The 22,766-nt window shown below is 38.3% G+C and overlaps 1 protein-coding gene across 6 annotated transcripts in view; it reads left to right on the top strand.

The window, feature by feature from the left end:
• The window catches only part of KIF21A (kinesin family member 21A), a 133,583-nt gene that overhangs the window by 50,946 nt on the left and 59,871 nt on the right, over window positions 1-22,766 (top strand). For all 6 annotated transcript variants that reach the window (XM_063448073.1, XM_063448074.1, XM_063448071.1 and 3 more), the window contains exons 2-11: window positions 9,080-9,302; window positions 11,401-11,583; window positions 13,060-13,209; window positions 15,106-15,240; window positions 16,427-16,594; window positions 17,962-18,077; window positions 18,719-18,914; window positions 21,211-21,400; window positions 21,906-21,969; window positions 22,533-22,736. In XM_063448073.1, the coding sequence (XP_063304143.1) occupies window positions 9,080-9,302; window positions 11,401-11,583; window positions 13,060-13,209; window positions 15,106-15,240; window positions 16,427-16,594; window positions 17,962-18,077; window positions 18,719-18,914; window positions 21,211-21,400; window positions 21,906-21,969; window positions 22,533-22,736 (1,629 nt within the window). The remainder of the gene's footprint in view (window positions 1-9,079; window positions 9,303-11,400; window positions 11,584-13,059; window positions 13,210-15,105; window positions 15,241-16,426; window positions 16,595-17,961; window positions 18,078-18,718; window positions 18,915-21,210; window positions 21,401-21,905; window positions 21,970-22,532; window positions 22,737-22,766) is intronic.

Below are 22,766 nucleotides of genomic sequence, written 5' to 3'. Positions count from 1 at the left end.
ATATATATATGAAACATTATTTTTTATTTATTTTGTTTTTATTGGTTTTTGTTATCCATGAACAGAGGACATACAATCTTGCAGAATCCCAATGGCGTTTTCGAGCATTTTTCAGTATAGAACCTTACAGTCATTCAAATAGCCAATTACAACGTAGAACAGTACAGACATTCAAGTAGGCATTATATTTAGGAGGCGTCTGGCAGCGTAAAAATAGACATGAACAATATTATTCGGTCAGCATATGCTATCTTTACAACTTGGTCTTTCTGTAAGATGATGAACAATGGTGTAGTCGTTCTTCTATGTACCATATTATGCCAACATGAGAACCCTGAATCTATGTGAATCCCAATGTGTAGCCCCTTCCACTCCTCTTCGAGAGGGGTATACTTTTGCTAAAATCTCATGTCGCCTGTGTTCTAGGTACGTACCCCTATTCAGTTAGGCGGTCCGTCCTGCGTCCTAAGTGTTGGGTATGTTAATTACTGATTATATATTCAGTGTATACAGGGTTACACTTGACTCTGGGATTCCACCTAATATTGTGAAGTTGCTAACCGGAATGTTGGTTGCAGAGTAGTAGGTCACGGGCTACGTCTTGTCATCAGAGCATTTTGGCCTTATGCATTAAGGGTCTGGTATGTCAACCATGCTGCAGACAGTCGAACAGAATAATAAAACGAAATCAACCGATTTACATTAACTAACTAGATTTAACTATTTGGTTCTGAGGTCTATGGTGTTAGTACTTAATTCTGACACGTCATGAAAGACAAACATAATAACACATCTTATCTCCCTTATGTGTAAGGGAGAAGTGCAATTCTTCAATTACTCTCACATCCTCCACCTTCTGTATCCAATCCCTAATTGTAGGGGCTAGATTTTGCTTCCATTTGATCGGGATCAGTAAATTAGCCACTGTTAATAGGTGCGATATGAGCTTGAGTTGTGGTTTGGGGTTGTTAGAGGGGAACAAGAGAAACAACAGAGCCTCTGGTGTGAGTGAGAGCGACTGATCAGTGATCGATTTTTATTGAGGTTAGTATTTTTTCCCAATATTCTTGGATTATAGGGCATGGCCACCATATGTGGGCTGAAGTGGCTGGGATATGAGCACATCTCCAACATGTATTCTGCGTGCTAGGATGTAATTTGTGTATTTTGTCTGGTGTGTAGTGCCACCTGGTAATTTTTTTAGAATAACTTTCCTGTGTTGTGCTACTGGTGGTAGTAGTGTGTGCCCTATTCACAGTTTTTATCCAGTCTTAGTCGGATATGGAAGTTTGGAGATCTGTTGCCTATGTTTGTGTGAATGGTGGGAGTGTATTGTTACTATCCTTTTGGAGCAGTTTATAAAATGTACAAAAAGGTGTTTTACCTTTGGCCTCTCGGGTTTGGCACATTGTCTCAAACTTGAGCAGGGTTGCATCCGCTCTTATGAAATGAGTCAGTTGGGAGTATTTAAAGCTATCCATCAACGTCAGCTGGGACCCTGGCAATAGTCTTTTTTATTTTTTTTATTTATTTTTTTATTGGGTGAATGGACCCATTGAGTACCACCTCTTGTAGCGTAACATGTTTCGCTTGAGTGTTGGATTGTGGGAACTTGGCCTGGCAACATGGAGGAAACAAGGGGTCGTTTGTCAGCGGATATAGTTGGGATGGGTGTGGGGAGAGAGTCGAGGATCCCCTTAGATTTCAGACTCTCAAGGTTGGGGTGATAGTCGGGTGTGTGCAAAAGGGAGTCGTCTGTATCAGTTGACCTTTGGAGTGCCACAAGAAGGTATGTAGTGGGGCGGTAAAAAATGTCTCTTCAGTTGTAAGCCATTATTTGTGTGGGTGGGGAGCTGTCCATTCATACAGTCGGTGTAGAATGATCGCTTTATAATAGACTTCCACATTAGGAAGTCCCAGGCCCCCTTGGTTTTTCCTTTTGGTCAATATATTGTACCCCATGCGCAGATATAAATTCAGAGAATAACCTTCTGGTCGAAGAGCAGAAAGTTTTGGGGATCAAAATTGGTAATACTTGGAGCATATAGAGTATTTTTAGGATGTTGATCCTGCGTAACCAACCGAATTGAGGCTTCGCCCATGTCGTGAGATCTAGTGCCATTGTCTGGAGGAACGGTCTATAATTGAGATCGTACAATGTAGATAAGTTCAGAGGGAAGTAAACCCCTAAGTATTTAATTACCTTGTCCGTCTCGGTGAACAGGAACTGTGTTTTAAGTATATCTATGGTTTTCGTGTCTAGGTGCAATGATAAAATTGCACTTTTCGTGAAATTCACTTTAAAGTTGGAGACAGCGTGCTATTGGTTAATTTCCGCTACCAGTGGAGCCATTGATGTGGTTGGGTCTATTATTTGAATTCTTGGTTTCCTACTGGAAAACCTTGGATTTGGGGATTATCTCTAATTCCTTAATAGTCCTTGGATTGTGGATGGAGTATCCTCCAACAGTCATAGAGTTGGGCTTCATCTAGTAGCTTGTGAATGTGTCTGCGTGTAGCTGTTTGATATATAGTCACTAGAGAGGTTGTGTCCAGGGCCGAGTCTAGTGAAATGTTGATGTCACCTCCTGTCACTAAAATTTCCTCCATGAACTTTTCTATCTTACGTAGATCTTTCCTGAGCGTAAAACAAAAGAATGTAGCGCCTTTTTTAAAAAAAAGGAGAATTAAAAATAATTACCTTTGGAATAGTCAACCTTGATACCATAGGGATAGTGTACCAAATGTTGTGGATAACTTTGATGCCTATTAATAAAAATAAGACCGTGCAAATCTTACAGAATCAAGGTATATAGGAGACTATAATGTATTAAAAAAAACTTGAACAAACGGAGAGCTAAAAACCTGGCTCTGGTGTGAATACCGTCCGGTTCCGTACAGGCGACCCACCCCTTCAGAGAATATAGATCCTGTCCTGGGGAGAATGTATAAAACAAAAACATAGAGTAGCACAGTTTAGAGGAATAGTATAAATCTAGATGCCAAGTGGGTACTTACATACATAGAGCCTCCATATTTCCTGAACGCTCTACCCTGGTTTTGATTGGGTAAATACAAATTCGCAAAGGTGACCATGTTGGAGCCTGATAGTCCCTTTACCATGACTAGACTACCACTATCCTCTATTTCATGAGCCTTGTACGTGAATGGAACACGTGCAGACATTAAAATAGCTACCCCTCTCGACTTGGCTTCTACATAGTTACTAAAATATCCGTGGGAATAGCATCTATTACGTAAAGATGGTGCATCATGCTTCCTGTAGTGTGTTTTCTGGAGTAAAACCATGTCAGCTTTGAGTTTGTGAATCTCCATCAGGGCTTGTGTACTTTTCTCTTGCAAATTTCAACCCCTCACATTGATAGTACTAATGCTGAGAATTTCCGGTTGTGTGCTCGTTATTGACATGTGTGTTAGTGGGTGTGAATTCAATTCACCTTAGACATAGGAGAGCTTATGGTTTCAGTGGTTTGAGAGTCGGAATATTGGGGGTGGGGGGGTGGAGTTGCTTCTTGGCTGACAGTGTGGGGGGATCAAGGTACTAACTGTCACTTGCTAAGGTTGTGTGTTGGTGGAGAGCAAACATCCATCTTAAAGAATTTATCTTGAATCGGATGGGCATTCGTTTTTAAGGTTTGTATAATACAACGTTTCTCTGGGATATTAGTTGTGGGTCACATAGTCACAGAGTGAGTGGTTTCCAACTATTAAACATTAGTTTTGTCCGTATGGGGAGTTCCCTGCGGACTTTGAAACTGAAGGGAGGATACAGGGTCAGGTGAGGTTACACCATTAAAGCAGTATATACATATCAGTGGCGGATCCAGTGCCTGATCTCGGGAGGGGCACTTGTAGATTATTTAAAGAAATAATCCAGACACAATAACCACTACAGCTCAGTGTAGTGGTTATGGTGTCAATAGTGCCGGGACCTACTCCCAGAGTAAGTAGTCAAACCATTTAAGAACAGTTTGACAACTTACCTGAGGTCTGCTGGGAAATGGTGCTTTACTAGGGCATAGGAGCAGTGGTGTGTGTGAGTGGTACAATGTGTGAGGGGGACAGTGTGTGAGTGTGTGAGAAGGTTGCAGGTTGCAGTGTGTGAGGGCGGCAGTATATGTCAGGGGTGCAGTGTATGTCTGGGTCAGTATTTGTGTGTGAGGATTGCAGTGTATCTGTGAGTGTGGGGGGGCAGTGTGTGTGTATTATTATTATTTTATTATTTATAAAGCGCCATCAGATTCCATAGCGCTGTAGAAAGAGGGTATAGGGGCAGTGTGTGTATATGTGTGTGATATTGAGATTGTGACCAAAGCACCTTTGTCACTGGGATTTGGAGAGGCCTGCTTGCCAGCCTCTTGCCCTGTGACTATGGCCCCTTGGATGTATTGCCCTTTAAAAGCTTTATTTGGGCATATTGGATTTTAAAACACTTTTTCTTCCCCTTTAAATCCATGGGAAAATGTGCCTCTTCCCCTCCCTCTTTTTCCTGTCTTATTGTTTCTCTAGCAGGGCGTTGTCCCAGGGACACTGCCAGACCAGTTTAAACTGGCTGCTTTGTCCCTCCTCAATTTACCATCAGCCCTTGATATTTTTTAAACCCAACCTTAGTTGTACTATAGTGCACTTTTAACATTGGACATATCGAGCGCTCAGATCCAAGCTATCTGGGGATATGTTGGACATATAGGTTAAACATTGTATTATAAGAGTTATGTATTTTTATGTGGTTTTTGTAACAGTTTCTGACTTAGAAATATTTCCTGTACCTGGAGATACCGTATATATTCGAGTATAAGACGAGTTTTTCAGCACATTTTTTGTGCTGAAAAACACTCACTCGTCTTATACTCGAGTCAGTTGTCTGTATTATGGCAATTTTCATTGCCATAATACAGACAAGGACCGGGGGCTGTCAGGAAGCTGTAACTTACCTTCACCGCAGCTCCTGTCAGCTCCCTTCTCTCTCCTCCCTCCGTGCAGCTCCCAGGTCAGCTTCCTCTGCAACTCTCGCGAGAGCCGCGGGGTCAGAGCATTGCCACGGGTTACCGTGGCAACGCTCCGCGCGGCCGCGAGAGTTGCAGAGGAAGCTGACCTGGGAGCTGCACGGACGGAGGAGAGAGAAGGGAGCTGACAGGAGCTGCGGTGAAGGTAAGTTACAGCTTCCTGCCAGCCCCCCTCCTACAGCCCATCCACTGGACCACCAGGGAGTGAGAGCCCCCCTCCCTGGCCAGCTAACAAGCAGGGAGGGGGGACGAAAAAATAAATAAAAAAAATAATAATAAAATAAAAAAATAATAATAATAAAAAAATAATAATATTAAAAAAAATATATATTACAATAATAATTAAATAATAATAATTAATAAAATGCACACCCCCACCAATGCTCTTCACTCACACACACACTGCACTCTCACACACACACACACACTGCACTCTCACACACACACACTGCACTCTCACACACACACTGCACTCTCACACACACACTGCATGCATACACACACTGCATGCATACACACACTGCACTGCATTCATTATATACACACACTGCATTCATACACACTGCACTCATACACACACTGCACTGCGTTCATTATATACACACTGCACTCATATACACACACTGCACTGCATTCATTATACACACACTGCACTCATACACACACTGCATTCATACACACACACACTGCATTCACACTGCACTGCATTCATTATATACACACTGCACTCACACACTGCATTCATTATATACACACTGCATTCATTATATACACACTGCATACACACTGCACTCATACACACTGCACTCATACACACACTGCACTCATATACACACACTGCACTCCATTCATTATACACACACTGCACTCATACACACACTGCACTCCATTCATTATATACACACTGCATTCATACACACACTGCATTCATACACACACTGCATTCATATACACACTGCATTCATTCATACACACACACACACTGCATTCATTATATACACACACTGTAAATAAATATTCAGTTAATATAACTTTTTTAGGATCTAATTTTATTTAGAAATTTACCAGTAGCTGCTGCATTTTCCACCCTAGTCTTATACTCGAGTCAATAAGTTTTCCCAGTTTTTTGGGGTAAAATTAGGGGCCTCGGTTTATATTCGGGTTGGCTTATACTCGAGTATATACGGTAATTAAGTTACCACAGCCACTTAAACCAATTATCTCCAGGATAGAGGAGAAGATAGACCGGCCGCACAGCCTAAATCTGTGGAACTGTTTTGGGCATAAAAGCCATGCTTGCGGTCGGTCAAATGTGACTTCCATAAAACTTTTGAACCCCTGCTCTGATCTTGGTGATTTTTGGATATGTTGTTCACCCAGATCAGGACTATCCATGGATGTATGTATGTTGTTTTGGGGTGTTTCTAGACTTTGGGTAAAACTGTATATTTTCTGCCTGTGGTAATTTAGTTAATCCATTGTGTTTGGTAATTGTATCACAGGCAGAGGGGAGGGTTTGTGTACATTAGCTGGGAGTGTCTAACTGTACAATACTGGCTGTTGTGACTTTGTGTCCTGTGCTCCACAAGGTCCACGTGGGTGGTAACCTTGTGGGGAAAACTGTATAAAAGAAATACCTTTGTGCTCATTAAACAGACCTGTTATACTCTTCACGAGGTCTTGGCTCATGTTTGGGGGTTTGGAGAACTACCTACACTCTGGGGATTGCTATAATCACTATACTCCCGACAGTAAGCTCTTGTTATCCAGAGAGCAGGAACAGGAACAAGCACTTACAAGAGAGGTCTGCCTACTGGAAGCTGGATCCTGGTCTTGGGTCCAGAGTGGGTGGAAGACAGCGAGATCCCAACCAAGCTGCGGCGGTTCATGGGGTCTGCGGTGGTTATGGTGTCTAGTGGAGTGCTTGGAGCCCTCGGGAAGCACTAGGAGCATCCGTCAAACAGAGGTACCCAGCCGGGGTGCCAGGCGATCCGTTACAGAGATATATATATATATATATATATATATATATATATATATATATATATATATATATATATATATATATATATATATATATATATATATATATATATATAATACATTCTACGAGATTTGAAGTTGCTGTTTAGTGCACTCACTCATTCACTAACCAGAAATTTCAAGGCTCACAGAATGTAATAGATTTATTTAAAAACACATCACCTAGGCATACGTAATGGGGATTTAGTTGCAGTATATGATTGCGTAAGCCTGCCAAAACGTTAATGTATTTCATTGAAAGGACTACTCTGACTTACGGTAAAGTGTGAGGTTGACAAAAGGAGCAGCTCCTCTATCAACTTCTGCTCAACACCAGCAGCCGTCACAAATGATGGCTGTAATATTCAGGCTTTGTAAATAAAGGATCTCATGGGATCCTCCAGAGAACTCAGTGTTGTACAGTCGTAGGTAAGTAAGACGCACCTCCCCTGCACCCCACGGACACTAATCCCACTCCTGATCTGTCCATTTTGGGGTTTTTGCTAAATATGCAATGACCCCCAAAATGTACAGATTCACTATAAGTTTTCTTTCCCTTATAGCTTGACAATAATTTTTTTTTAAACTTGACCTAGCTTGAATATCCACTTTCTGACTTTTTGTAAAATCCCTTAGTGCAGGGCTTGACAAATTTGCTTGTAATCTAGGAGCCAGCTAGAAAAGTTAGGAGCCAGAGAAATCACATTGATTCAATGCACCTCTATGAGACGTTAAATTGGCGCAGTGGCATTTTGTTGTGCATACGCAATAGTCTTCCAATGCTTTCCTATGGGGAAGCATTGGATTGGCTGAGATCATCTGAGATAATCTCCGCCATGGAGGTGGGCCAACTGCAGCGTCATCAGCACGGCGAAAAAAAGGTGAGTAAAAACACCTTTCCCATGTGATTGGAGGGAAGAGACAGACAGACAGGCAGGCAGAGACAGGCAGGCAGAGACAGGCAGGCAGAGACAGACAGACAGGCAGGCAGAGACAGGCAGGCAGAGACAGACACAGACAGACCCCACTCCCTCTGTCAGCCGCCTACCTCCCTCTCAGCTGTCCATGAGCCGGTCTCCCTCCCTTACTTCTCAATGAGCCGGCCGCCTCCATCAGTCAGCAGCCTGCCTCAGCCCTCCGTGATCTGTCTGCCTGCCTCTGCTCTCAGGCAGCCGGTCACCTTGGCACAAAGCATGGCTTAATACTGCTACAGTATATACAAATGTTGCCGGATCCACCACATCAAAAAACAATATGTAAAAAACTTTATTGTGGCTCTGTCCCCCTAGCATTTTTCCTTAATCGCCATTAATCGTCCATTCCTTTTTTCTTTTTTTTTTTTTTTCTTATTCTTAAAGGGACACTATAGTCACCAGAACTACAGCTTATTGCATTTGTTCTGTTGAGTATAATCATTACCTTCAAGAAAAGGCAGTGTTTACATTACAGCCTAGTGATACCTCCACTGGCCACTCCTCAGATGGCCGGATGTAAAACAAAAATGCATTGGAGAATTAGGAGAAGAACAAAAAAGTGGGTCAGCCTATTACAGTGCTGCTTTAATGGCTTGAATTTGTTACTACATACATGTGAACAAGTGTCTACAAATGTTATACTTGCACGAATTATATAACCTTGTGTGTTGTTTCAATATCCATGGCATTGGAATCGTAAACATACAAGCAAGAATAAATGAAAAGTCCATGCTTCCTTTACATTCTCCTTCACATATTGTGACTTGCGTCTTTTCCATTTTTCCTCTATAACCATATGTTTTTCAAAATTCATTGTCAAGTCTTCCCAGCGTTATGTACAGTGCCCATATTTTACTTGGGTTGTAGATTTCCCTAATGGTATTTTATAGAATCATAAATGTAGTGCCGAGCAGTGTACATAATGCAGATTCACCCCAAATTACATTGTCAGTCAATAAATAAATAGAATACAAAATCATGTGTACTTTTTGGCAACCGGAGTGGATTACATATTCTTATTGATTTTGTGAAAGATGATTTTTTTTTTCCTTGCAGAATCAGACCTCAGTTGGCCAAAGAAAAAATTGAAGGCTGCCATATTTGCACATCTACAACACCTGGTGAACCTCAAGTCCTGCTAGGAAAAGATAAAGCATTCACATTTGATTATGTCTTTGACCTCGATTCAGTGCAGGAGGAGATCTACAGTCAGTGTACAGAAAAACTTATTGAAGGTTGCTTTGAAGGATACAATGCCACAGTTTTTGCTTATGGCCAAGTAAGTTCAATTATGAGTCCCTCTAGCCTCTTTAGTTGATTTTGGTTGTAGTATGTTTTTTGGCTTGGCAATCAATGCCTGACCGTTGTTTGAATTTACACTCCAGCTAGTTATTATTTTTTAGGACCTGAATGTATTTTTCCAGTGAGGAAATTATGTATTCCCTAAAGTGGTGAAGCAATAAGCATGGATATATATATATATATATATATATATATATATATATATTAGGAAAGCGATAGTGTGCATTTTTGTTAATGAATTAAAATATTTTAGCTTTTTTATTTTTACATTATGTTTGAAAATTAACTAGATAAATAAAATTCATCCAGGGTGTCCATTGGGTTCTTGGTCTTACTCTCTTACAAAGGCCCATCTGTCCTGATTCCTCAGTTTGGCCAAAATGCTAGCTTGGACAGCCATAAAAAGAGTCGTGGTTGTTACAGTTTTGTCCCATTTAGATATTATGGAGGCCACTCTTTCAGTGGCGAGAGGAGCCACTGCACCCAGACTACTTCATTTAAAGGGACAGTATAGTCACCAGAACAACTACAGTTTATTGAATTTGTTCTGGTGAGTAGAATCATTACTCACAGTGTTTACATTACAGTCTAGTGATAACTTCACTGGCCACTCCTCAAATAGCTGTTAGAGGTGCTTCTTGGGTCATGGCTGCCTAAAATGCATCCAAACATTCAGTGTCTCCTCCCTCTGCATGCAGACACTGAACTTTCCTCATAGAGATTCATTGATTCAATTCATCTCTATGAGGAGATGCTGATTGGCCAGGGCTGTGTTTGAATCATGCTGGCTCTGCCCCTGATCTGCCTCTTTGTCAGTCTCAGCCAATCCTATGGGGAAGCATTGTGATTGGATCAGGCTACCATTTCTGATGATGTCAGCAGGCAGTGGGCAAGTCAAAAGGAAACCGTGACAAAGCAAGCAGCTCCAGACTTGAATACTAGTAATATTTTATACTAGTAATATTTTACTATATTTAGGGAGGCATGAGGGGACCAGGGGGGCTAGATGGTGGTTTTAACCCTATAGGGTCAGGAATACATGTTTGTGTTCCTGACCATATAGTGCTCCTTTAAGCCGAAGTGGGCCGGATAAGTATACTGATCATTTTTTTTTTATTTTTTTTTTATAAATTCGCAACATGTTTTTTTAATTTGTTGTTATGATTATAATACACCAGCCTTTATCTCCTTATTAGTAATCCTGCTCTGTTAGTTCGGTAAACTTTGGATTATTTTTTTGCCATGGTGGTGCCATGGTGGTGGAAATTGGCATTTTAAATGCTTTTGCAACTTTCTTATAGCCACTTCCCATTTTGTGAAGCTTAATAAAAATAACCTTTTGCCGCACGTCACCGCTATATTCCGTGGTCTTACCCAATGTGTTAAATGACTAAGGGAATTTGACCTATGTGTTACCTCAAATTGATACCCCTGTGAAAGTAAGTCATGGTTGAACGATTTCCTGTTCCTAGTCACCCAAGTGTACTAAAAAATTTAAAATATCAATGGGAATATAATTCAAATATATTTTTCTCATTTGAATTCATATAGGTGCCAATAATTTGGCTACAGATATACTTCACTAATATCTAAAAAATTCTTTAGATAAACCTGTGTTGTTTTTGCAATTGTTTGATATCCATGTGAGCTGGGTATTTAAATTTGTGTATTTTCTTAACAAAAGGTTAAAAAAAAAAGGTTGCTCAAGTGTGACAATATTAGTGGAGGGCACTGTGTGTATATATATATATATATATATATATATATATATATATATATATATATATATATACACAGTGCCCTCCACTAATATTGTCACACTTGAGCAAGAAGCCTGTGAAATATATATATATATATATATATATATATATATATATATACACACACACACATATATTTAGTTATGTTATTGGATGAATGCTTATCATCAATATCTACCGAACCTACCATGGCATAGGCTACACTATTAAGAATTTCTTGTTCATTGGCTCTGTTTCCACATGTCATATGTTTTCTAACAGCTGAAATCTGTACTAATAGTGATCAGGTTATATTTCTATTCTTTTACATATTAGACAGGTTCTGGCAAAACCTACACAATGGGAACAGGATTTGACGTGAATATAACAGAAGAAGAGCAAGGCATCATTACACGAGCTGTTAAACATCTTTACAGACAGATTGAGGAAAAGAAGCAAAATGCCATGCAACAAGGGCTTACACCTCCTGATTTTAAAGTTAATGCCCAATTCTTGGAGGTGAGCTACATATATGTTTGTGTGACTCTTATTCAAGGCTAGTTTTGTGCATTTGATATATTTTTGGAACAAGTAAAGGAATACGCAATACATCAATATTATGTGGAGAAGGTCTTTTAGAGACATTCTAATAAAGATTCTAGATTCATGTACATTATTTTTTTTTTTTTAAGTATACTTCCATCAAACTCCTTAACATTATGCATGCAGGTGGTATTATACATTTGTTTACCGTTTGTGATATTTTATGGGTAGCCAATGTAAGTACACTGGCAGATGGGGCAGGAGCAGGAGGTGCCAGAGTACAGGAAGGTGAGCCTTGCCACAGCATTTATTATATACTGTGGTGGGCCAAGCGGAGAGCAAAGAAGACCAGTGAGAAGCAGATTGTAGTAGTCAAGGTGGACAATGGCACCTGGTGTTAGGGGAAGATGCTAGCTATGTTTTTAAGATTAAAGTGACAGGATTTGGCGATTGACTGGATGTGAGCAGTGAAGAAGAGTTTGGAATCGAAAAGGCAGCCAAGGCAGTGAGCCTGTGAATGATGGTGGTGTCATTGAGGAAGATAGACATAGGAGTAGCAGCTTTGAGAAGGAAAGACAAGAAGTTCTGTTTTGGAGAGACAGCAGTGTCCAGAGCAACAGAAAGGGGAAGGAGAATTAAAGGAGAGTAATAACTACTAGATTTTGCAGCAATTAAGTCATTGGATTCTTTGTTCAGGTCTTTAACAGAGTCACAAGTGCAAAATCCAGAATGAAGCAGGTCAAGCAGAGCGTTAGATTCAAGGAAATTGGTCAGTCTCTGGTACACAACTCTCTCAATTTAAATTCTCAAGGATCTTGGAGGCAAGCCTTAGGAGGGAGATAGGGTGGTAGTTGGATGGGGGAGTGTTTGGGTCAAGGTTGAATGGGGGGTTATGATTTCATGCTTAAAGGACAACTATAGTGCCAGTAAAAAATACTTGTTTTTCTGGCACTATGTAGTCCTTAGGTCCCCCCCACCCTCATGTTGGGCTGAAGGGGGAGGAAGGGGTTAAACTCATACCTTTCTCCAGCGCCGGGCTCCCTCGGCGCTGGGGACTCTCCTCCTCCTTCGGACGTCATCGGCTGAATGCGCATGCTCGGCAAGAGCCGCGTGCGAATTCATTCAGTCCATATGAAAGCATTTTCAATGCTTTCCTATGGACGCTGGCGTCTTCTAACTGTGAAAATCACAGTGAGAAGCGTGGAAGCGCCTCTAGCGGCTGTCAATGAGGCTGGATTAACCCTAATGTAAACATAGCAATTTCTCAGAAACTGCTATGTTTACAGCAGGCATGGTTAACCCTAGATGGACCTGGCACGCAGACCACTTCATTAAGCTGAAGTGGTCTGGGTGCCTATAGTGGTCCTTTTAAAGAGTGCAGGAAATACACCAGAGAAGAAGTGTATTATTTATTACTTACACTTTGATCTAATATGCTCAATTTTGTTTTAGCTTTACAATGAAGAAGTTCTTGATTTGTTCGATACAACACGGGATATGGATTCTAGAAATAAAAAGTCAAATATCAAAATACACGAAGATTCAACTGGAGGAATTTATACTGTTGGAGTCACAACACGTAATGTAAACTCCGAAGCAGAGGTATGTGGGTATTCTTCGTGTGCAGGCATGTTTATTTACATTGAAATGCTCTTACATGCACTATTTGGACTTTTTTTTTTTTTATCCAATCCACATTTACCTTTTCTTGTCTCTTTCATTGGATGATATTGTATTGCTTCATCCCAACCTTTGCTATATATTTAGTTATTGAAAATATTTGTGATATTCCAAATTTGTAACATGCATGCTAGTGAGAAGGGAGATTATTTTTGTTCTCTAGAAAACAGTACCATAGCCAGCGAAAATATCATGACGGTTACGTTTTTGAAGAAGTAAAATTCATTGATTCACAGAGCATAAATTCGTAAATATTATAAATTCAATATACTGCTGCAAACATAGAAGAACAGCAGTGATAGACACGGGAGTAGCAGCTTTGAGAAGTGATAAAGCTTGACATGTTTTTACTAAACATACTTAAAGGGACACTCCACTGACCAAATACAAAATAAATAAAAGTCACTGTTTAGTAGATATACCCCAAATGAAAACTTAACTGCATTTAATTATGTATTTTTGCATGTGGATATATCTACAATCCACTTGCAAAACTTGCAGTTCTCTTGTCTGCTGCCTTTGCAAACTCTCCCCTTCTAACCCCACCCAGACTTTCTGTGGCTGTCCAATCACACACTGTCCAATACAGCTCAATGAGAATTCTTTGTAAGTCAGGCTTCTGGGCAATTGCTGCCTCTTGAGGTCAGCTGCATTGAGCTAACGAAACCAATAAGTAACATAACCTGTACACGCAAGGGGGTGTAACCAGGTTAATTTATAAAAGTGTCCATTTCTATTGAAATCTGAACTTTTTGCAAAATGAAAAAGAGAAGGAACACACTTCACACACAGCTTTTCAGCAAGCTAAATTTGTTTAGGGTCTGGAGTGACCCTCTAATCAAAACAATGCTTATAGCTAGGTGACAAGGACTGAGCACGTTGAGTGTTCAATTAATCAAGAGTTGCTAAATGAATACCCACATTCCTATTATCCATAATATAAACAATTATATATATATATATAAAATATAATATATTAAAATTAAATCTATATATACCAGTAATAGTACAACTCATAAAGGAAAAATCAATATGCATGTAGCGCATTCATCTACATAGTCTCAACAATAATCATATAAGTATTTCATATGTATATAGTACAACCAAATGGAAAATAAATTGTTAATAAAACAAAATTATGTGATGGAAAAAAAAGCAACAATGGAAGTAGACTGTACAAAGTTAGTTTACCTAGTCAGTGAACAGAGGACATTACAATCACCCAACGTTTCAGTGCAGAAGGCCTTTGTCAAGGTCATGCTATGTTATTGTAAGTCCGCTAAAATCCCACCTGCGAAAGAAGTGTCGCTTTTTGCACTTAATGACAAAAAATATTAGCTGGCAACCGTCACCTCAAGATTAACTGGGACAAATGGGACAGTGAAGAGATAAAAGAGTTTCTCCCGTGAACAGCTCCACAAGCTCTGCAATATATATATAAATAAATATGTGATTATAGATGAAACGTCCCACCCCTTTTATTCGTTTTGCCCCTTTTCTTTTTTTATTCGTAATGGAATTGTTAATCATTGTTATACTTCTATTTTGTACCATTAATATTATGTTTTCCAAAAATTGTTCAATAAAAATAATTTGGAAAGAAGTTGGGTTTACTGTATTTAACACAGTAGATGGGGGTATGTTGCCACCATCTACTGGCCATTTTCAGAATTACACTGTGAACTTTGACTCTGATGAAGTGAGTTGTTTAATTGGTTAAGCACCACACAAAAATAATTCCTGTGTATCTGGATACATAGTGTGATATGCGGGGAAGCAGCTTTTCTGTATTTTTTACTGACCTTTTTCTCTTTTCAGATGATGCAGTGCTTAAAACTTGGTGCCTTATCTAGAACTACTGCCAGCACACAAATGAATGTCCAGAGTTCCCGTTCACATGCCATCTTTACCATCCACCTTTGTCAAAGTCGAGTGTGTCCCAGACTTGATAATGTAGGTATTTTCTTTTCTTTCAGTCAGAAGTAAAAAGTTAACAAAAAAATAAAACAAAACCGCAAACAATGCATATATATATATATATATATATATATATATATATATATATATATTATATAAAAAATGGGCCAAACCTATCTATGGACACACAAGAGCTTTTAGCCTGCTACAAGTAATATATTTGACATATGAATAAAGAGCACTACATTGTAATTTCAGCTAGAATTAATATTACAAAAGCTTTGGAACCCTCAAATCCCATCATTCTCTTTATTTCCTTTAATTTTAGATGGCAGGTGTCCTTTGTATAGATTTTCATTTCTCCAATAACCATTTAATTTTGGCAGGGTCCAGGTCTAATTTTTTTCATTGACATCAGATATATAGAATTATTAGAAGCATTGTTATGTTCAGCATATAGAGAGGTTCCTCAACTACTTCTTTCCAACCTTAAGAGACACTCCAAGCACCATATCTGTTCATGCTCCTTACACTGTTTAAGGGGCAAGGAGGGACATTATTTCCCTGCAGAAATGTAGATAAAACTGAAGTTATTTGTAAAAAATTGCTCCAGCTCTTGCACACTCTCTGTGACGAACATCACAGAAAGAAGCCATATTTAACCTGTTCAATATTTGCATGGTATGTGCACCAACCATGTCATCTTCACAGAAGGGACCCTCTTTCTCTGCATATTTGGAAGACGCCTAAACCACAGTTGCTGACATGCATTGTCACATCGGATATCTAAAGTAAAGCTTGGAATGGGGCTGTCGGTCAGTTGATAGCCGCTATAGTTCAGCAGCTATCAGCTTGGGCAGCGATTCTTTTCATTCTATGTGAAATTCAGGCCAAGTTCTCAACAACACGTGCTATCAATTCTTGCTGTGCAGGGGGCTATGAGAAATGCTAAGCACCTTTGAAAATATTGGGAGCATGCTTATCATGCATTATGTTTTCTGATACTTTACTGTACATCAAATAAATAAAAACAATCACCTCCAGCCTTTGTGCTATTTTAACGAACCAAACTACCTGCTTTGATTTTGGTAAACAAGGTTATTAAATAGATCTATTAGAGAACAAGATAATTATTTTCTGACTGTTGGGAAAATTATAAAATAAAAATACTTGCTGTATAAATGATTCTGAACAAAGCTTTTAATGTTCCTTTGTTTTGCAGGAGAATGACTTGGATAATAGGATAACATCTGAATCTTCTCAATTGAATGAGTTTGAAACTCTTACTGCCAAGTTCCATTTTGTTGATTTGGCTGGCTCTGAGCGTCTAAAGCGTACGGGAGCTACAGGAGACAGGGCTAAAGAAGGAATTTCTATCAACTGCGGACTAGTAAGAATAATGATTTCATTCTCCATAAATCATTTTTAAGCTTCTTGGATATAATTGTCTAAAGAGAACCAAACAGGATTTTTTTTGTTTGTGACATTAATATATTTATTTCCAATTTTTCAGCCAGCATGGTTGGTTAGGAACAACACACTATGTCACAAACATGTTTAAAAGGAAAACTAATTTTCAACTAGTGCAGCTTTACTTTAAAATGTATTACTGCTATGAAGGGCCCAGTGCAGATGTGTGTGAATTTTGGTACAATGCATGCCATCTTTAGGTAGAAATCATACTTTATTTTTCGTAAAATAAAACACAGTAAGCTTGTTTTAATGCTTGTCACAATATTTTATTGACAAACAGTACATCCTAGTTAAAAAAAAAAAAAATGTAAAAAATACATTCTATATTTCAAATAATACTCCAAGCACTATGACCACATCAGTTGCCTGGAGTCTATATGTGCAGCATTTCTCTTAGAATATATACTCTTACCAAGTGTAACTTCCTTGGTGCCGGTGGTGTAACTCTGCCTCCTGCAGCATCATGGGGGCAGCTGACATTCTCAGCCAATGAATGAGCGGCAGGATTGATATCCTGGCATGATAGACATTAAGAGGGCAACTGTTACTGCAATAATCTTTACGGTTAGTTGAGGTCTTTGGTTTACTATAACAATTATAAAGACCTCAAGTCCATTTAAAAATCAAAGGCTTTCTATGCTAATGGTTTTTGTAGTTTTCATAAATTCCTGTGAAATTTGTATATTCAGGTGTTTGGAAAAAATATGGACATCACACTAACTTAATTGTAAGTACGCATGGTATGAGCAAACTTTTTATACTGTAATGATGGAGCTGCTATGGAAATAAATTGAAACACATATTTTTTCAGGTGGAACTGAGTAGTATGAAGACATTAAGCGTGTTGATAATGGAAACCTGCTAGTATTTATTATCTGCAAACAGATTTTTTTACCGACCCGCTTGGAAATTAGCATTATTTTCTTAATGCAATGATCATTATACTGTGTATAATTTCAATATACATTGGTACAGTGTATGCTACAGAAGTTATTCTCTCATATAATTTTGTGAGAAACTGTATGTATTTTAGTCAGTGCACATGAGCAGGAACAATAGCTTAGTCATACTGAAAAAAAATCTACCTGTCAGTAAAAATCATATGGATAATTCAGCACCTAAAAGGCATAAACAGGATATATTTACTTGGAGTTTAATTTTAGTTTACTGTGAAATAATTAACAACATATACCAGGTAAATACATTTTAGCGTATTAAATAATTATGTCATTATATATTCTATCTACATCATATTTTTTCTTTTTTTTTTTTTTCCTCCCAAAGCTGGCCCTCGGAAATGTAATTAGTGCATTAGGAGATAAAGGTAAAAAAGCCACACACGTGCCTTACAGGGACTCCAAACTAACACGACTTCTTCAAGACTCACTTGGTGGTAACAGGTACGACCAATTGTTTTGATTCATTTTTAATGTTTCACTCATACCTTTTGAATCAATCAATCACAAATTATTTCAACATATATAGTGCTCGAATTTAATTGCAGGTGGTTTGTGAGGCAGAGGGAAAGAATGTATAGGAATATATTTTTTTAAAATTTCCTATTTAAAAAAAAAATAAAAAAAACAAAACAAAAAAAATGTTGGCTCACATGGCCAATACCCATTAAGTGTTTGTTACAAATTCACTCTAAGATAAGACACAAGGGGTGGCATTATTGATATTGTAACACTTTACAATGCCATATGCCCATTCCCCCAGGGCCAAATTTGCCATATGACCCCTGCAAGCTTGGTAAATACAAAGGGGTTATATAATTTCTAGTTCACAGCTCTTTTACAGAGTAGTTAAAGTGAAGCATTATAAAGGAGGATTTCATGGTGATCCACTTTTTGTAACTTTATCCCCTGAATTGCCAGTTTTTGCCAGTATGTTAGCGTGAACAGATTGCATCCTGCGTTTTTGTCTTTGCTTGACTATGGTGTAACTGCAGCGCCATATGCTGTTTTGCCTAAATTTGTAATCCAGAAAATATGTCAACATTTAATAATATAATGTGGTTTCATTTGTTTTCTCAACTTAGTCAAACGGTTATGATCGCTTGTGTAAGTCCTTCTGATAGAGATTTCATGGAAACATTGAATACACTTAAATATGCCAATCGAGCACGCAACATAAAGAACAAAGTTATGATCAACCAAGATCGAACTAGTCAACAGATAAACGCATTGCGCAATGAAATAACACGGCTGCAGATGGAGCTAACTGAGTACAAAACGGTAAGACTTGTGAGTTTGAATTTTGCAGAAGTATGTGTTTAATTCATGAGTTTAAACAAAGAATATAATTTAATACACTGTTTTGCACATACTTGTTCCCTTTTGTTCCAGAGTAAGAAACACAGAGCCTGAGCATGCCATAGTTAATTAACGTGTAGTTGATTTCTATGCTGCATAACCTAAAACCTATGCATTATTTATACGCAATCTACAATAGATTACAGACTAATAGTACCAGCATTCTGTCTCTTTGGAAAAATCAGTTTTCTTTATTGTAGCATAAATCCAGATAAAATAGTCTAAGTTTAAGTCCCAGACCTGGACTTTTGTCAGGACATATTTACATATATGTCCTGAGGAAAGTTCGTTAATCAACCTGAAACGTTGACTAAATATGGATTTAACTGAAAAGTAAATTGGAATCTTTTTTACAAGACCCTGAGTGTGGACTTTTATGGGAAGTATTATATATACTATTATATGCCAAAATACCAGAGTTTTGCAGTATGCAATGATACCTTTTTTATTGGACTAACATAATATTTCAAAGACAAGCTTTCAAGAGTTTTTCTCCCTTCCTCAGGTCTGAAGCAATATTGATCAATCTGATAGAGCTTAACACTTAAAACAACTGATTTAGAGAAGGGGAGGGAGGAGGGTGAGTGGGATGTCATAAATAGCACCACTACTGTCAGCTCCACCACGCAGACTCGCTGCCTAGGTGCTCTTTTTTATTCCAACCTCTCCATCACCCCTCGTGTCCAGTCGATCGACAAATCCTGCCACTTCCATCTCAAAAACATTGTGCACATCTGCCCCTACTTAACGCCAGATGCGGCTAAGGTGCTGGTCCATGCCACTGTCCTCTCTTGCCTTGACTTCTCAGTGGTCTTATATATTTCCAAATTGCCCAACTGCAATCTATAATGAATGTGGTGGCGAGGCTAATCTTCCTGTCTGCCCGCACCTCCCACGCCTCAAACCTCTGTCAGTCCCTGCATTGGCTTCCCATAAGATATAGGGCTCAATTTAAAATACTTTCAAATCTCTACATAATGTTTCTCCCCCCTATCTAGCCTCTCTCATACACAAGTATGTCCCGTCTAGGTCCCTACGCTCTGCGAAGACCTACATCCATCCTCTGTTTGTACTCCCACCTCTGATGCTCGCCTTCAAGACTTCTCTAGGGCTACACCTGTGGAACTACCTTCTCTTCTCCGTTAGATGCTCACCCAGTCTCCACTCTTCTCCGTTAGATGCTCACCCAGTCTCCACTCTTTCAAAAAAAAAAAAAAAACTCACAAAAGTGTATCAATTAAACTGTTAATAGCTCCCAACTGATTTCTCTCCTGCAACTGTCATTAAAAAAACAACAACCCAAAAAACAGCAAGTCTTCAGTGAATACTATTCTACCAATCTAATTATCTAATACTATACTTACCTTCTTTGTCACTTTACCCCACTCCCTCTAACATGTAAAGTCATTAAGCAGGACCCTTAACCCCTCTGTTCCTCTGTGTCCAACTTTTCTGGTTACAATTACATATTTGTTAGTTCACCCATTGTAAAGCGCTGCAGAATTTGTTGGCGCTATATAAATAATATATTCTGAGCCATGGTTTCCTGGCACAGAGGCCAGAGCACACAATGTAAATAAGTTCAATCCCCAATGGTGCTCTGTGTGTGCACCCTGTGGGTGAATGCAAGCATAAAATACTAACGACGGAAGGAATGCCCAAGTATGCATGTGTTCATATGGAACTTTCTAAGGAAATCACATGAGCATGTCATATAATGATGGCTCCTCACCAGCCTGTGTGGTAAGCATGTTGTATGCTTACCTCCGCTATGCTCATCACTACCATTTATTAGGGTGAGGGAAAGTTGAACAGCCTCAGAGTAGTTGCATTAATGCGTTCACAGAGAGGCACTCAAACGTTTTGGTGTCGCCAAATCCATCTCACAGCTATCACAGAAAAAAGTTCCACTTATATTGTCTTTAGAACTCTCTTCTGTAATATTACACGAGTTCCTCTTTAATACAAGCTTATTAGCTCCCCCCCTCACAAGAGTAATAAATACTTTATGAAAGGAGAATATAGACCTTCTCCACCACTCTACCCCCCCCCAAAAAAATTACCTAAACATTTCAAAGTTTGCATTCTATTGTAAATTATTTCTTAAGTTATTGAGGCAGACACTTGATTGAATGTAAATTTACAACAAAATAACTGTGCTATTTATATATTTATGTATATTTAAAAATATATATAATTTTTTTTTAATGCACTGTAGGGTAAAAGGATTATTGACGAAGAAGGTGTTGAGAGCATTAATGATATGTTCCATGAAAATGCAATGCTGCAGACTGAAAACAACAATCTACGAATGAGAATTAAGGCCATGCAAGAAACCATTGATGCATTGAGAACAAGGCTTACTCAGCTTATGAGTGATCAAGCCAATCAGATCCTTGCTAGATCAGGTATTAATGCACAGCTTATATTTATGTGTTTAATTTATTGTGTGTTCTTTATTTAGAAATCCAAGAAATAAATGATATCCAATATGTGACTATTAGGTTTAAATATTTATGGAATCAAATTTAACTTGGAATATTAAGGTCAAATTTCAATGAATAGATGAAAGTAGAATCTAGTAAGTATAGGTTGTTATTACAAAACAGTTGAAATTAATTTGTTATACGCCATGTAGCTTACTGGACTGATTTATTGGACACTCTGGAGTCATCAATCTCTTCTTCAAAGCTCCACCACTTACCTAATTTCCCTCTCCCACTTCCCACCCCTGAGAATCTGGCAATCTGTAGTCTGGGCGCATTTATTTCTGTTTATTATTCCAGTGTGCAGTAGCTCTGCTTTTCAGGTTTAAAAAGAAAAAAATGTTTTAATAACTTTATGTGTAAATAATATTTGAGTATTTTAATAAAATGCTGTGTTTTGCTTTGTGTTTTTTTTTTTTTTTTGTAGGGGATGGAAATGAAGAAATAAGTAACATGATTCACAATTACATCAAAGAAATTGAAGATCTCCGGTATGGTATTTTTACATTGTCAATGTTTTATACCATGTGTAATGTTTAGGTAATGGATTCAAGACAAAGAGCTTCATACTTTTTGTATGTTTTAATCTTTTTATTTTTAGTGCGTTTTTTTGTTTTGTTTTTATGAAATCCATAATATATTTTGCTGCAAATATTTTAAGTTCCAAACAAGCATTCTTATTAAAACAGTGTTAAAACACTTCATGCCTGGACTTCTGCAAGGAGTACTAAATAAAAGTGCATTTCCCGTGACAGCTGGGCTATTGACTTTCAGATAGAAACACAGTATTATACTCTTGAAGTTAATTATGTTTAGCAAAATACATTATATTATTAAATGCTAAATTGCTTTACTTTTGTATTATCAGGATGTAATTATTCTCATTGCTTACTGGTCATAACTACTGTTGTTTTCTACTATTAGAGTATGGCACCATCTAGTGGTGCACAGCGTGTAAACTTCCTATTCAACAGAAAAAGAAAGGAAAAATAAATATATTATTTGTGTTGTTTCTGTGTACCTATTAAATAATTTTTCCTTTTTTTTTTTTAAGAGCAAAACTATTAGAAAGTGAAGCAGTGAATGAAAATCTCCGACGAAACTTGTCAAGAGCTTCAACCAGGGCATCCTATTTTTCTGGTCATTCTCCTTTTCCTACTTCCATACTTCCTGCTGAGAAAGAGACCACTGAAATTATAGATATGGCCAAAAAAGACTTGGAAAAATTGAGAAAGATTGAGAAAAAGAAGAAGAAAAGGTGAGGTCATTCCCTGCCATTTTAATGTTT

This window comes from Pelobates fuscus, chromosome 3 (assembly GCF_036172605.1).
Source record: "Pelobates fuscus isolate aPelFus1 chromosome 3, aPelFus1.pri, whole genome shotgun sequence".
Taxonomy (NCBI): Eukaryota; Metazoa; Chordata; class Amphibia; order Anura; family Pelobatidae; genus Pelobates; species Pelobates fuscus.
This window is presented reverse-complemented; position numbering and strand designations above follow the sequence as displayed.